The following is a 14326-nucleotide window of genomic DNA, read 5'->3' as shown; positions in this document are numbered from 1 at the left end:
GAAGTCAGTATTTATCACCTGCCTTAAATGTACATTGAACATAGACTTTACCCCAAGCCTCAGCCTTGCATTTCGCATATGTACCATCGGTGGTGGATAGTAGAAAGTTACAGAAACTACTTTTCAATGATATCTACTGTCAAAGCTGAGTTTACTTTCAATTATTTTAGTTTTAACAAGAAGTTATTGAAGCTTTTAAAAGGAAATTGTTCTGCTCCTGGCTTATTATAGATCAGCCATAGCTTTAATTCACTCTGTGCTAGAAAGCTCGAGTGTGTCCACTGACATTTCAAGGGCACCTTGAACTTCACATAGCAAATGGACCTGAGTCTCACAGGAGTCTCTATTTGGTGTTGGTTCTTCTGTCAAGACGGAAGGCCAAAAGCTGCAGAACCTGCTGTTTTTCCACGCCCCCTTCTCTGCCTTTCAGTGCTGTATCTTACAAGAGGGACTTGGCGGGCTTCCCTCTCCATACTCACCAGCTGCCAGTCCCTTGTTACGGATTGAACTGTTTGTTCTCCAGGAGAACAGGCAATCTCTGTGCTTTTAAATGGAGCTTGTCCCCTGGAAACAGGCCTGTGAGGATGCTGTAAATTAACTTTGACGTCAGGCCGAAGGAGGGCAAATCCTAATCTGTATGGCTGGTATCTTATAAAAGAGAAGCTAGAGACAGATGGAAAGGCAGAGGCAGAGACTGGCAGCCAAGCAACACCAAGGTTTGCTAAGCCAAAACCCAAACTCCCTGTCATCCAGTCAATGCTGACTTACAGGGTCTTCTGAGATTGTTACTGTTTAACGCAGTAGAAATGGCCCAGTCTTTTTCCCGTGGAGCTGCTGCTGGGTTTCAAACTGCTGACCACTCAAGTCGCAGCCCACTGTGTAACCACTACGCCACTAGGGCTCCTTCAAGCTAGGAGAGGCACGGAGCAGTAGCTAACCCAGTCCCATCACAGCAGATACCATTGTCTCTTCCAGCTTCCGGAACTGACAGACCATGCGATTCTACTCTTAGCAGCCACCCAGTGCGTGGTAATTTATGGCAGTAGCCCTAGGCCAGCGGTTCTCAATCTGTGGGTCTCCACCCCTTTGGGGGTCGAATGACTTTCACAGGGGTTGCTCAATTCATAACAGTAACAAAATTACAGCTATGAGGTAGCAACGAAAACAATATTATGGTCGGGTTCACCACATGAGGTGAAAGGTATGAAAGGGCCGTGGCATTAGGAAGGCTGAGAACCGCTGCCCTGGGCCATTTTCTCCTTCCGTTTCTGCAATTTTCTGATCAGTCTGTTTCTGGTCCCTGCAAACCAGCCTCTGTGCTGCCACCAACCTATTCCAAGTGGAAACCCAAATGCCTATCACTCTTGAATCCCTCCAGCATGCCCGAGACCAAGCCAAACGTTTCCTAACTCACCGCTCACCTCCTGTCAATCTGCCCAGATACACACCGGTGCCTTCCCGCCCACCGGGCACCTCTGCAAACTCCAGGCCTTTTTGGTTGTCCTGTCTGCTGCTTCTCTGCTGGGGATTCCCAAACCACGCCTTGATTCTGATGGCAGGAATGAGAACGGACTCTCGGCAGTAACTTCTCCCCGAGATTTAATTTCTTGCCTTAGTTACAGGGGCATCTTGACCAGCATCCACTGCTACTATTCAAAGGGCTTCACAAGGGGCAGGGACCCCATTAGCTCGCCCTTTCCCCACGACGCCCTGCCAGCATGGCTTCCAACTGGGCTCTAGAATGGAGCCTGGGAACTCCACAGGGTAAGATGCTCCCTCTGAGCTCTTGACCTAGAACTGGGGCAATGCTTGCAGAACAGTTGTCTAATGCAAATGCCAGGTACACGCTGACCATTCCTCACTATTAAGACCTGACCGACTCAGGCAACCACACCACAAAAAAATGGGATTTAAACAAGAGCCCGTTGTCAGACCCCAGATGAGCCCCAGGGCGATGAAGCCAGAGCGAGCCGGGTTTATCCAGTGACTTACGGATTGGGGTGAAAATGTATCTGCGCCACCTATGCGACTCGGCTACAGCTTGCATTGCTCACGCTCCGCCACTGAAAGAAAGCATCTGGAAGTTTCTCCAATGCCACCATCAGGGGAAGCTCCGGGGACGTGTGTGCCCAGCAGTCTCGTCCCTCACCGGTCCATCCGCAGCTCCTGCACGGCAGAGATGCTGTCTTCTTTCTACTTCCGAGCCCATTCCAGGTGCTCAGGGAATGTTTACTGACAAGATGAACAAGCGAGCCGTGTGTGGAAATAAGGTGCACGTGAAATGCCAAACGATAGGGGCAGAAAGCCCTGTGACACTCGTGTCCCCAGATAGTGCTTGCTTCCACTTCATTTTTAGTGAGAAATGATTTCAAGTATGCCTAACACTTAGCTATGTAAGAAATTTTGAGATCAACATTTGATTCCAGGAAGACAAGTAGTTTCTCAGACGCCTCGCTTGAAAGGTAGAAGCCAGGTCTCCCTGCTGAGCTGCAGGTCACTGTGGACTACAGCCTTCTCCCTGGGAGGCCCGAGTTGCCTCCTTTGGTGGTATGGTTCGCCTGGGAGGCCGAGTTGCCTCCTTTGGCGGTATGGCTCGCCTGGGAGGCCCGAGTTGCCTCCTTTGGCGGTATGGTTCGCCTGGGAGGCCGAGTTGCCTCCTTTGGCGGTATGGCTCGCCTGGGAGGCCCGAGTTGCCTCCTTTGGCGGTATGGTTCGCCTGGGAGGCCGAGTTGCCTCCTTTGGCGGTATGGCTCGCCTCTAAGGCGACTTTTGTTCTTTGTTTTCTTCCTGAAGACACTGATCTTTTAGCAACTCTGAAGCCAAATAACTTTTCATTGCTTAACAGGGGGTAATCCAATACATTTGTTTAAGACTCAAGCAAGCCCCCAAGGCCCATGCCCGGCACAAAGGGTTTGCACGTGACTAGGAACCAAAAGGCTGTGGTGGTTCAAATCCCTCCAGGGGCACCAAAGAAAGGCCTGGAGATCTACTTCCAAAACATGCTGCTGTTGGCTGCTGTCGGGTCGATTCTGATGGTGACTGCGTGTGCAGGGAAGACCTGCTCCATAAGGGTTTCAGGGTTGTGACCTTTTAGGAGCAAATCACCAAGTCTGTTTTCTGGGGTATTCTGAGTGGGTTCAAACTACCAACCTTTCAGCTAGCTATCAGTTAAGGGCTTTAACCATGTGGGCCACACAGGGCCTGGATCTCATGGCCATTGAAAACCCCGTGGAGCCGGGCTCTACAGTTTCTGGATCCATGGCGGCTGGATGAGCCTTCAAACAACTGGCTTGAGATCATCTTTAAACCTGAAATCAAAAATGGTCCCTGAACGAGCTCATCTTAAAACCAAACCTTATGTCTTGGGCTCCTAATCACAAGGTCAGTGGTTTGAAATCACCAAGTGGTCCCTGGGAGAAAGACGAGGCTGTCTATTTCTGTAAAGTGTTACAATCTTGGAAAACCCCATTCCTCTTGGGCAGGTGTTCTCGACCTTCCTAATGCCTCACCCTTAATACAGTTCATGTGTGGTGACCCCAAACCATAAAATGGTTTTCGTTGCTACTTCATAACTGTAATTTTGCTACTGTGATGAATCGGGCGACCCGGTCACGACCCACAGGTTGAAAACCACTGCTGTAAGGTCACTAAGAAATGGAACTGATTCGCTGGCAGTGAGTTTAGTTTTTGAGTTTATTCTAAAAGGTCCACTTTGAGCATTAAGGTCTATCCTGGTGGAATCCAATTGGCAAAGGCACCTGGAAAGGTAAGAGGGGAGCCTGGGCCCCATGAATTAATGCTCAGGAACATGGAACAAGGGTGGGGACAGAGCTCAACCGGAAGAATGGAATCCACGTCACTAATGTAGAAGCTCTAGGATTGGTCTGTTTTGCTACATGTATTTTCCAATAAAGGCAGCAAAATAAATAAAATTTAGAAACAAACCAAAAAAAATCTATGGAGCAGAGCTCCACTCCTGAAACCTGGGGTCACCATCAGGTCACACCTACTCAAGCAACAGGCAAGCCTACAGTTAAAAAACAAAACAAAAAACTTTACATAATTAAGACGTCTAACTAATCTATAAAAATTCAGATGACTATGCAGTAGAAAAGCCACGCCTGGATGTAGTAGATTGATAATGTACTTTTATAACTTCTACAGCATAAATTTTCCCCCTAATGTCAACATCCCTATGGAGAACATTAACTTATTTTTTAGGGTTCAAAGACCAAATGCTAGGACAGGCACTTTTATTTCATACCACCACACTCTGCGCCTAAGACGCGACTTAGGCAACGGATCGATGTGCACATGATACCAGCTGAGTCTTTACACACAGGAGAAACTCTACCGTAAAATTTAGGAATGAGATATTAAATCACTAAAGATGAATATGATTACAAAATGGCATCCGTGTGAAGTAATGAAGACGGAATTATGTACAACTGACTGCTCGGCTTCACAGGGCACAGCAGAGTAAAATGCAGGTCCTCTGCTCGCAGCTACGAAATGCAGTGGCCTTAGTGACAAGGCCTCACTCACATCACTCTTACCCATCAGGGCAGACACTCATGGCTGAATATGGGCGATGGAAGCTAGAGCGTGGCTTACCCTGGTCATTTTTAACGTGTAGAATTACCGTAATAACAACCTCACTGAGCTACGGAGGAATTAAGCCTGTGAAAATGGAAGACCCACTTCTGTTCAGTTAGAAGTAGCAAACAGGAAACCGGCTTCCTAACAGTGCGTTTCCGGCTCAAACCAGTTGCGCACACCTGAAGCCATCCATCCCAAAGACGGGGCCAGGGCACAAGGCAGCCCCAGGTGCTTCTCCCGCGTGCCCAGCAGGGGCAACATGCGGCGAGGAGGGAGGAGGGACGGGTCGGAGTTGTGCCCCGGCCAGGGGCCTGCAGGTCCATGAGAGCACAGGGTCTTGTCCTTCGGTTCCACGCGCATTCGGGTTCAGAAGCCCTCTGGGCTCGAGGTGTTTTCAGGCTTTAAGTGTGGCAACTTATACTTCCTAAACAACAACAACACAAAAAGCTTAACAGGACAGATGAAACATCAAGGATGACCAACTACTGAGCTTGGTGTTAGATTTTCTGTGGTCGCTCGGTGCCATCTAGTTGGCTCCATGGGCGAGAGGACACCGGCCCTGTCCCGCGCCATCCTCACGATCGCAGTGGTGGGGGCGCCCGTTACTGCCGACCGTGTCACTTCACCACGTGGAGGGCCTTCCTCTTTTTTGCTGCCCCTCCACTGTACCATGCACGGTGCCCCCCTACAGGGACTGACTGGTCTCTCCTGACATGGCCGGAGTACACGAGACGAAGTCCGACCCGCCTCCCTTCTCAGGCTTTACATTGCGTGGAGGACAAGATGATGCTGGACAATGTATATATATATTCACATCTATATTTTATATTGATCTCAAAAGGCGGCATGCCACGTTAATGGAGCTTGTGATAACAGTTCGGCCCAGGCTTAGAGGTTTGACTCGGTGCGGAAGGGTTCAGTAAGGACACTGCTGGCAGAACCAGAATGGCACTTGACAGCCGCCCTGTATTCATTTCGCAAGAGCGCGGACTCACAGCTGAAAAAGAAAAGCAACCATTTACACTTGCTAAGAAAAGCAAACATTTACTTCAAACCGTAGTCTACTAGGCTTTTCAGTCACAAAAGGAAAGAAAAGAGCAGGGATCCGACAGCGGTTGGTCACATCCTGTGCCAACAACATGAGACAGGAAAATGGGTGCACAAGTACGGGGGCTGCTTGCACGTCAGCAAGCAGAACACACAGTGGTCGATCCGGGCACTCCTGGGACTCAGCATCTCAACCAGACAGAATGCCTTGGAAATGATAACATGACTTTTTTTATTATTATTATTAGTAAGAAAGCCCCATCACCATAAATAATACAATATTTAAAAATTAAAAAAACAAAACAAAAACTGAATCTATCTTAGATAGTGTATTTGTACTGTAGACCTCTTCAAGTGCAGGAGGTGGTTCAGGTGTCACCTTTTCCTTTTTTTAAATAACTGCCCATATGCTTTATAAAGTTCCACTCAATCACAAAGGCCAATTTAAATAATGGTTATGTTATCAGAGTTGCATAATTTCATTTAGGTCTGCCAGCAGGTTGAGGTCTCAAATCAAGCCTTGGATATTAACGCTCATTTTTAGTCAGTGAAGTTAGCAAGTCCTCGAGTCTTCCTTTGTCCTCTTGAACTTGCCCTTCCAAGTGATCCTCGGACTGGAGTCCCAGTTTGCAAATAAGAGAATGCAATATGCATCATACTTCAAGAAAAGACGGCGACGACGCTGCACTAACATGCTTCTGGGTCTTTTCCCGGCTCCTCTCCACCTTCTTGATGATTTCTGCCACGACGCACACCGACGAGGTGAGGCCCACGAGAAACAGCAGATCTGCAGGAGACAAAGGAGGCGGGGTTGGTAGGGCCACACTCTTGATCGCAGCTGCCATGACGAGGAGCTTCCGTTCTCTTAGCACTGGGCCACAGCCTTCTCAACCTCCCTGAGGTGAAACACGGATCCTGGGCTTAAGAATGGACAAAGGCAGGCTCAAAGGGACGACATGGCTTATCCAAAGTCGCCTAGCAGAAGCGGCGGCAGCCAGAACAAGCGCCTCCTCTGAGCCTCGGAACGCCTTCTGAGTCCTGGGTGACCCTTGGGGGCAGTCACCCCAGCCACAGGACTCTTCTCTGGGGTGATGGCACAGCCTACAAAAGGCACTTGTCGGGGGGGCTTACTATTTAAGAGACAGACCCTTGATGGGACGGGCTGACACGGTGGCTGACTGTGAGGCTGGCACAGGCTGGGCGGCATTCGTTCTATTGCCCCTGGGGTCGCTGTGAGTGGGCACCTACTGGACGCCACCTAACAGCGATTTGCCTGAAAATGTCCATCTGAAGCTCACTTAGACACCTCCACCCACTGATTCCGTTTCAGAGTCTGCAAGAGCTGAACTTTCAAGGACCACGCTTTCACAGTAACATCTATACTCTCTCACTTCTGAATTACTGCTCAGATGTCACGAGAACAAAACCCAACCCTCAGCTAAGTCTTCAAACCTCCGTTTGAACAAGGAAGGGATGTGAACATAAAAATATAGAAATCAAACGAGATCAATTTTAAGGTAAATTTTAACTTCGAGGAAACAACAGTGAGATTTCATCACGTCTTTTTCAGAAATATACCAGATAATGTAAAACCCCAAGATGGAGTGGCAGCATTACTATGAACTCCATCATCACACTGTCATTCCTCGCATTCATCTATGAAGATCCATTTTTAATGTTCTGTAATCCATTTAATGCATGGCATGTAGAAAAAAATTTCCATAGAACCATACCTCAACTTTGATATCATTGATAAATTCATTATTTCACAAAAATTAGAATGTGGAAATGAGCAAGTAAGAATAGTAAAATACTAGCGTAATTATTTTTAAAAATCAGAGTTTTAGAAAATGCTGTTTTCAGTATGCGCAAATCTCACCTCTTTTCTCTCTATATAACGTTGAGAAGTATATCAAAGTTATAAACTACGATGACTCCATCATAGACTTTGATTGGTCATTCTTCACAACCACCAATATAGTTCTTAACAAATATTTAAACGCAAACATGCAAGAGTTAAGCCCTAGGCTACTGCCCATTCAAAGGCCCCTGGAGTGCCCATACGCTGGAGTTAATTAACCCCGTACTGTCCCAAAGGGGGAAGTAGAGCACATTCTTTTATCATATCCGTGCAGGCATGCTTATATTCATGCCTATGTTCCACTGTCTATTTCCTCCTTTCTTTTTAAAAAGAGATTAGAGCAAATGCATCTGCAACCTGCCCGTGAGAAAGACAACAAAGTACCTACCCAGGACGCTCAGGCTCTCGGTCTGGAAAACCTTCTGAAGGGGGGGGAAGTAAATCACCAGCAGTTGCCCCATGATGGACCCCAGAACCGCGTAGCAGAACATCTTATTACTGCAGAGGCCGATCTCAAACACAGACTTGGTCTGCAGGCAGAGGGCAGCGCTCGTCAGTCCTTGTCACAAATGTCACTGCTTTAACATTACATTCACTGCTACTGCGTTTGATAGGCTTGACACAAGTGCACGGAGGGAACCTCAGTAATCGATGAATTCTGTCAGTAACATGAAATCTCAAACATTATTTTAATAATTTAGATGGAATACAAATAAATTTTTATGTTTTGCAGGAATGGATTTGCTTTAAAAAGTGTGTATGACTGTGTATATATGACTAGAGGAAGAAAGTAAACATCTTACCATCCCCCAATATTAAAAAGCCCTATTTGTGTATGATTACAAGGCTAATTTACACCTACCCATCATTCAGGCCCAGAAACCACAGTAAAACTGCCTTTTTAAGCAAGGAGCATAGACTAGAGCTTCTTGAAATCAGCGCCCACACACTGCACTTAGAAAGCTGTAGCCTGGTACATGGGCACCAGCAAAGTTAAGGATGTAAACTCTGCTCTTAAATGGAAAGGGATCACGAGGCGCAAATGAAATCAGGTTTCGAGGATGGTATGCTCTGAAAAACACCACTGATTTCCAGCTCGTGATTCAAGAAGAGGCAGTCACACTAGGATACACACTGTAGGAAGGGAGCCTCAATTCAAAATGCCTTACCGAAGTAATGGAACCGCTATCAATGCGCCTAAAGGAGCTTCTGTGTTAACAGCACTTTCTTCTGCACTGAACCTGGTCTTATCGAGAGGCTGGGGTCTGCCTGTGAGCTCGGGCAGTGGGAACGTGAGCCTACTGCTGGCAGCTAGCAAAGGATGGCGAGGAGAAAGATCAGAGGGCGGCGGCCCTGACTGCCTTTGCTCTCCTACTCGGAGAAGGGCTTGCTTCTATTTCTCCCAGGTCTCTTCCCCCCACCCCCACCGCTGTGACCCACAGTTCCTGCTTGCTTGTAGGCAGACTGCGTCTGGAGCTCTGATCTGTGGCCACAGAGCAGACCAAACACCCACGGTCCTTGCCTTCTACTTGCTGTAGAGCATCCAATACCCAGTTGAGTTGCTCGGCTCCCATCACCCGAACATACCTGGGACCTGGAACTTAATGCGTTGAACATGTCAAAGAACACAAAGCATGTGAAGGTCATTGTTGTGTCTCGTGGCGTTATCACGTTGTCTCGTAGCTGTCACGGGGAAAAATGAATGTTCATTGGAGTCAATGAACAAATAGTGTTTTAAAAGGGCTCTTTTTTTTTTTTTTCCCCCATTAAGGGGGCATAGCTTTACTCTGAGATACGAAACACGAACCGGTCCCAAATTTCTGGAATTGACTGAATACCTGGGGTCTAGGAGCCCTGGTGGCATTTCCGAGTGTTGAACTGCTAACCCCGGGCTCAGTGGTTCAAACTCACCAGCTGCTCCTTTGGGAGAAAGAGGAGCTCACTGCTGCAGTGAAGATTTATTAGCTTAGGAAACCTTATCTTGGGGGGCTCACCATGAGCTGGACACAACTCGAGGACTGGACATTGGTTTATAATCATGAAAAGTGAGAACCTCCTCAGGAATGATGTACTCACGTAACTTTCTATTTTAATGGCAAGTAAAGTAGCTACATTAAAGATTCTCTCACACCTCCTAACTTAGTCTCTCCACAATTTCCCATTCTATTGCTAATACTTCTCTGGATGTTTACATTACTCTGATGAATAAATCAGGAAAATTAACTCACACCCTTGGAAAACAGGTTTACTGCTACGTTGCTCTAAGAGCTCGCCTCCCTTTCCACCCTTCGGACCAAAGTGCTGAACAACTGTAAGACCTCTCACACAGACGCTTGTCAATACAGCAGCTTGGGCAGGGACTGTACCTCCCGCCAGAAGACAAACAGAGTGCCGCAAACAATGATGATCGACGAAACAAGTATTTTAAGTATCAAGTTTCTGGTCAAAATGCTGTCCTTCCAGTTGCGTGGGGGCTTACGAATGACATCTTTATCCACTGGCTCTACGCCCAGGCTTCAAATGGAAAACACACGGAAAAGCACATTACTGTAAAGTTTTAAGGTTTGTATTTGCTACCGTTACAACTCTGCTGGTACCGCGGTTACCCAGCAAACGAAATCCTTCCTTGTGGAAATAAAATCTGGCTCATTAAGAAATTATTAGCTATGGCTCCTTAAGAAAATTAGGATTTTCCTCAATGTCTTTCATTCCATTTTTTTTTCGGGGGGGGGGGGGGCAGTTTCCTGAGGAAGTGCCAGTCCAAAGGCAATGAGTTCACTTGTTTCACTTATGGCCTGAAACACATGATCTCCCACTAGGCTATGAAATCTCCTCCTTACAGAGAGATTGTTGACCAGGAGGATTTGTTGCAATGGCCTGTGATCTGTATCGTTCAGGGACCCTTATGAGGTGGGGAAGCCCCATCTAGGAGCCCATTATCACAAGAGAGAAGAGTTAGGCCCCAAGGCGCTTCATGATTTGTCTAAAACTAGCAACAGACTCTCTATCTAAGCAATAACACTGCACACCGAGATTTCTTAGTTCCTGAGGGCACCGACTGCATGCACTGTGCCTGCTCCCTGCTCCGTTCGTAGCCCAAGGCTGCTCATCTAACACAGCAGAGGCTCGTATCTATATTACATTCCATCAAGGATGGCCACACACCATGCAAGTTACAACAAGCATGTAAACGCAACGTTTTTTGATGCTACCCACCAACGCAGCTTTAACAGGGCGCCACGCCCTTTTCTCTCCAGCACATTTAAAACTGCGTACCTCTGAGCAGGAGGCCCGTCCATGATAATATTGATCCACAAAATCTGCATGGCATTGAGAGGATTAGGAAAGTTCATTAATGTAGCCAATGAGATTAAGGTTAATGCTGCTATACTCCTGTTGAGAAACAAGTCATTAAAGTTGGTCAGCATCGTCGATTCCTCCCAGTTACACATCACATCACATTTTTAGCACTGAGAAATGTCATGCTTGTGGGGAATCCCCAGAAAAAGCAATCTCATGCTGCTGTGTCGGGTAGTGTAGGCTTCCTTCACCTGGGCACTCTGAGCCTCAGGCTTCATGCTTACAATCCATTTAGAAAGCAGGATATGCGTGGAGGTGTTCTACTTGAACTCAGAAGCTACCAGCTTGAGAGGTGCTTTGATCATGCCACAGAGAAGTCCTCCTACTTTTAGAAAGACGAACATACCAAGTAGAAACCCTGAAATCTAATACCTTTCCTTCCTTCCTTGGTTACTTCATCAGTTAGTAAATAACCAAAGGCATTTGTGATAATACAGGCATTGAATCACATCTAGAATCGACTTACGTTTAATTTTAAATTTCAGAACACACCTCAGAGAGAGCCCAGAAGCTTCTAGGCATTCTCTTCAATGAGACTTTAGGATAATTTATCCAGAACACCCAGCATGACAAAACGCCTTGACACTTACGTGCTCAGTTGGAATCTAACAAAGTTTTTAATGTTGTTATAAATCCCTTTACCCTCTTCAATTGCTGACCTGAAAATAAAAATAATTAAATGATAAATTATCACATAAAATTAATCTTTACTAATAAAGAACTAAGAAAATAAATTACCAACTGATATATTAATCACTAAAGAATAATTTTCTTTATACAACTAAGATCAGAAAGAAAGAAAGAATGAATGAATGAATAAATAAATAGACAAATAAATAAATAGACACTGACTAGTAAGGAATTAAATCAAACCCTATCCGGAATGACAGCATTATATACTAATTTTAAATTATTCAGAGTAAACCTGTAAAAAGATCATTATTAAAGAGATTTCACATTTTGAACCAATGAAGGACAAAGATAGTGTGACCTGTACAGGAGCTGATGTAGGATTAAAATGATGATCTCTATCCCCTAGCTGCGTTTTTTTCTGCAGGTGAAACAGGCGCGTGATGAGGGAGCCGATGAATACATGTCAGGGATCAAATGGCAAACTGAATACTGTATTTCAGAAGCACCGAATCTAAGTGTGCTGCTCAACCCTCTTGCACACCATTGGATATATATGCAGAGAAAGTTCATAAGGCATGTGGTTTATAAAGATCCGCATACATTCTCTAATTTATTTGGTTGGCTCTAGGAATTTGTATCTATTACACACTTTCCCTTTCTTCCAAGATTTATATATTATTCTAAAAATTGCAAGAGAAAAAGGATTATATCCTTCAAGCTGCTTGGCAAATGTCCGGGCGTCCTGAGCTCCCACCTGGGGCAGGGGTCACGGTACAAGGTGAGCCTCAGGGGACTCAACAGGAGTCACCCACCTGATACACACCAAGGCTTAATACCACAGAACAGTGGTTCTCGACCTTCCGAATGCCGCGACCCTTGCATACAGTTCCTCATGTGGTGGTGACCCTCCAACCATAACATTATTTTAATTGCTACTTCATCACTGTCATTTTGCTACTGCTATGAATTGGGTGACCCCTGTGAAAGGGTCATTCGGACCTCCAAAGGGGTCGTGACCCACAGTTTCAGAACTGCTGCCACAGACTCAAATCCATGAAATGCACATGAATTCTAAGACATTTGAGTTGACTACGTTCATTCTGGACACCGAGGCAACATGGAGGACAACTGACAGAAGACAAGATGTGACTCTGGCTCATTTCTAACCCCCATGGAGCCGTGCACATGCTTCTTTCTGAATCTGACCAGAATAAAGGCTTCTTTCCAGCAAGATGGACTGACAGTCGCTGTGACAATGGGCTCAACGCAACCACTAACCGGGAGGACAGCGCAGGTGCGGGCAGGCCTTCACTCTGTTGTTCACAGCATCACTGTGGTCAGAACTGACCGACAGCACCTAACAGCAACATCGTTTTGTACTGGCGCTCAGGGAAACGTGGCCTATCGTGGGTACTCCAGAAACAGGGTGCTCGCTCCATTTCATAGCAAGCATTTTCTCCAGACTAGTTTCACAAGGTCCTATGATCAGATGACTTTACTTAACAATCTACTGGCAAAATGGCTTCGTTTACATCCTGTGTTGACACTGCTAATTCTGCTCCAGTTGAGTCGCCTGGGGCCAGGGTGTGAGAGGAAGTGGGAGGCTCACTGAAACAAGGCTTACATGATGGTTTGGAAATCATCGTCCACCAGAATCATGTCTGCTGCCTCCTTGCACACGTCTGTGCCACTCTGGCCCATCGCAATCCCAATGTCAGAGGCCTTCAGAGCAACTGCGTCGTTGACGCCATCTCCTGTCATGGCCACCACGGAGCCGTTCTTCTGCAATGACTGAAACAGGGCGTGGGAGAGGGCTTCTGACCAAATGTGAATTCCAACAGATAAAGGGATAAACAAATCCCCTGCCAGTTATTTTCTTCCTATCGTTAATAATTAAGACGAGAAATACTATCAATCACCAATTTTTCAATAAACTTAACAGGTCAAAATCTTACGAAGATCAAGCTTAGGAAAAGATGCTCTCCGTCTCCCCCTCTGTGAAGAACTGTATTGTCTGAGCCTAATGCACAGTCCTACACCAGTGGCTGTGGCCCTCAAGGGACATGCGACAACATCTGTCTCGACCAGGGAGTATTACTGGCATTCAGTGGCTAGGGGCAGACCTGCTACGAAGCATCCTGCGGCCAAGAGGACAGCCTCTCAAAAGGCAAAAGCACCAAGCTTGAAGAAGCCTGAACCAGGCTACTCAGAGCTGTAACTTAAACCCATTAACTGCTGGATGCTGCCAACTGCTTTGTATGCATCTGTACAAATGCCCACATCTTTTCAAATCCTGCTCGCTGGCTCTCGTAGGGCTTTCTTTTCTTCCTTGCTGCATTTATTCAATTTCTGACCAATTGGTGCTGTTTACACTACAGTATACTGGCTACAGATCATCGCCAGAATATATTTCCAGACTGCTCAGCCTTTTGAAAAAGGCTGCATTTGCAAATATGTCACTGAAGTTTTCTTTGTTTTTGACCAACTCCTAGGTCAACTTAATTCTCCATTCCTGTTGCTTCATTTTAAAATGTAATAAAGCTGTTTTGCTTCAAATAACTATAAATTTACTGCTTTATCAATGCTCCTCCTGATAAAAGTAATGCAAGACTGGAAGAGGTAGTTTATACGCAGATTCCCAGACACTCACCTTAATAATTTTCATCTTGTGTCTTGGACTGGCTCTGTAAAATACTGCAACCTGTAAAATTCAGTAAGCATTACAAATCTCTGATGTGAAAGGACTATCAGAACAGACACTTGCAGCTGACTTTTTTTTACTTAATCTGTATTTAATCTGTCAAGGGAGGCCGACTGAAAGACAAT

At 46.1% G+C, this 14326-nt stretch overlaps 1 protein-coding gene across 3 annotated transcripts in view; it reads right to left on the bottom strand.

The window, feature by feature from the left end:
- Positions 1 to 5858: 5858 nt before the first annotated feature.
- Positions 5859 to 14326, bottom strand: part of ATP2C1 (ATPase secretory pathway Ca2+ transporting 1) — a 127708-nt gene continuing 119240 nt past the window's right edge. For all 3 annotated transcript variants that reach the window (XM_075547210.1, XM_075547211.1, XM_075547212.1), the window contains 8 exons: positions 14151 to 14201; positions 13125 to 13291; positions 11458 to 11526; positions 10784 to 10900; positions 9874 to 10021; positions 9095 to 9190; positions 7896 to 8037; positions 5859 to 6433 (listed from right to left, as the gene is read on the bottom strand). In XM_075547210.1, coding sequence (XP_075403325.1) covers positions 6300 to 6433; positions 7896 to 8037; positions 9095 to 9190; positions 9874 to 10021; positions 10784 to 10900; positions 11458 to 11526; positions 13125 to 13291; positions 14151 to 14201 — 924 coding nt within the window. In that variant the 3' untranslated portion in view covers positions 5859 to 6299. The remainder of the gene's footprint in view (positions 6434 to 7895; positions 8038 to 9094; positions 9191 to 9873; positions 10022 to 10783; positions 10901 to 11457; positions 11527 to 13124; positions 13292 to 14150; positions 14202 to 14326) is intronic.

This window comes from Tenrec ecaudatus, chromosome 4 (genome assembly GCF_050624435.1).
Source record: "Tenrec ecaudatus isolate mTenEca1 chromosome 4, mTenEca1.hap1, whole genome shotgun sequence".
Classification (NCBI taxonomy): Eukaryota; Metazoa; Chordata; class Mammalia; order Afrosoricida; family Tenrecidae; genus Tenrec; species Tenrec ecaudatus.
Note: the sequence above shows the minus strand (reverse complement) of the source record. Positions and strands in the feature narration are given on the sequence as shown.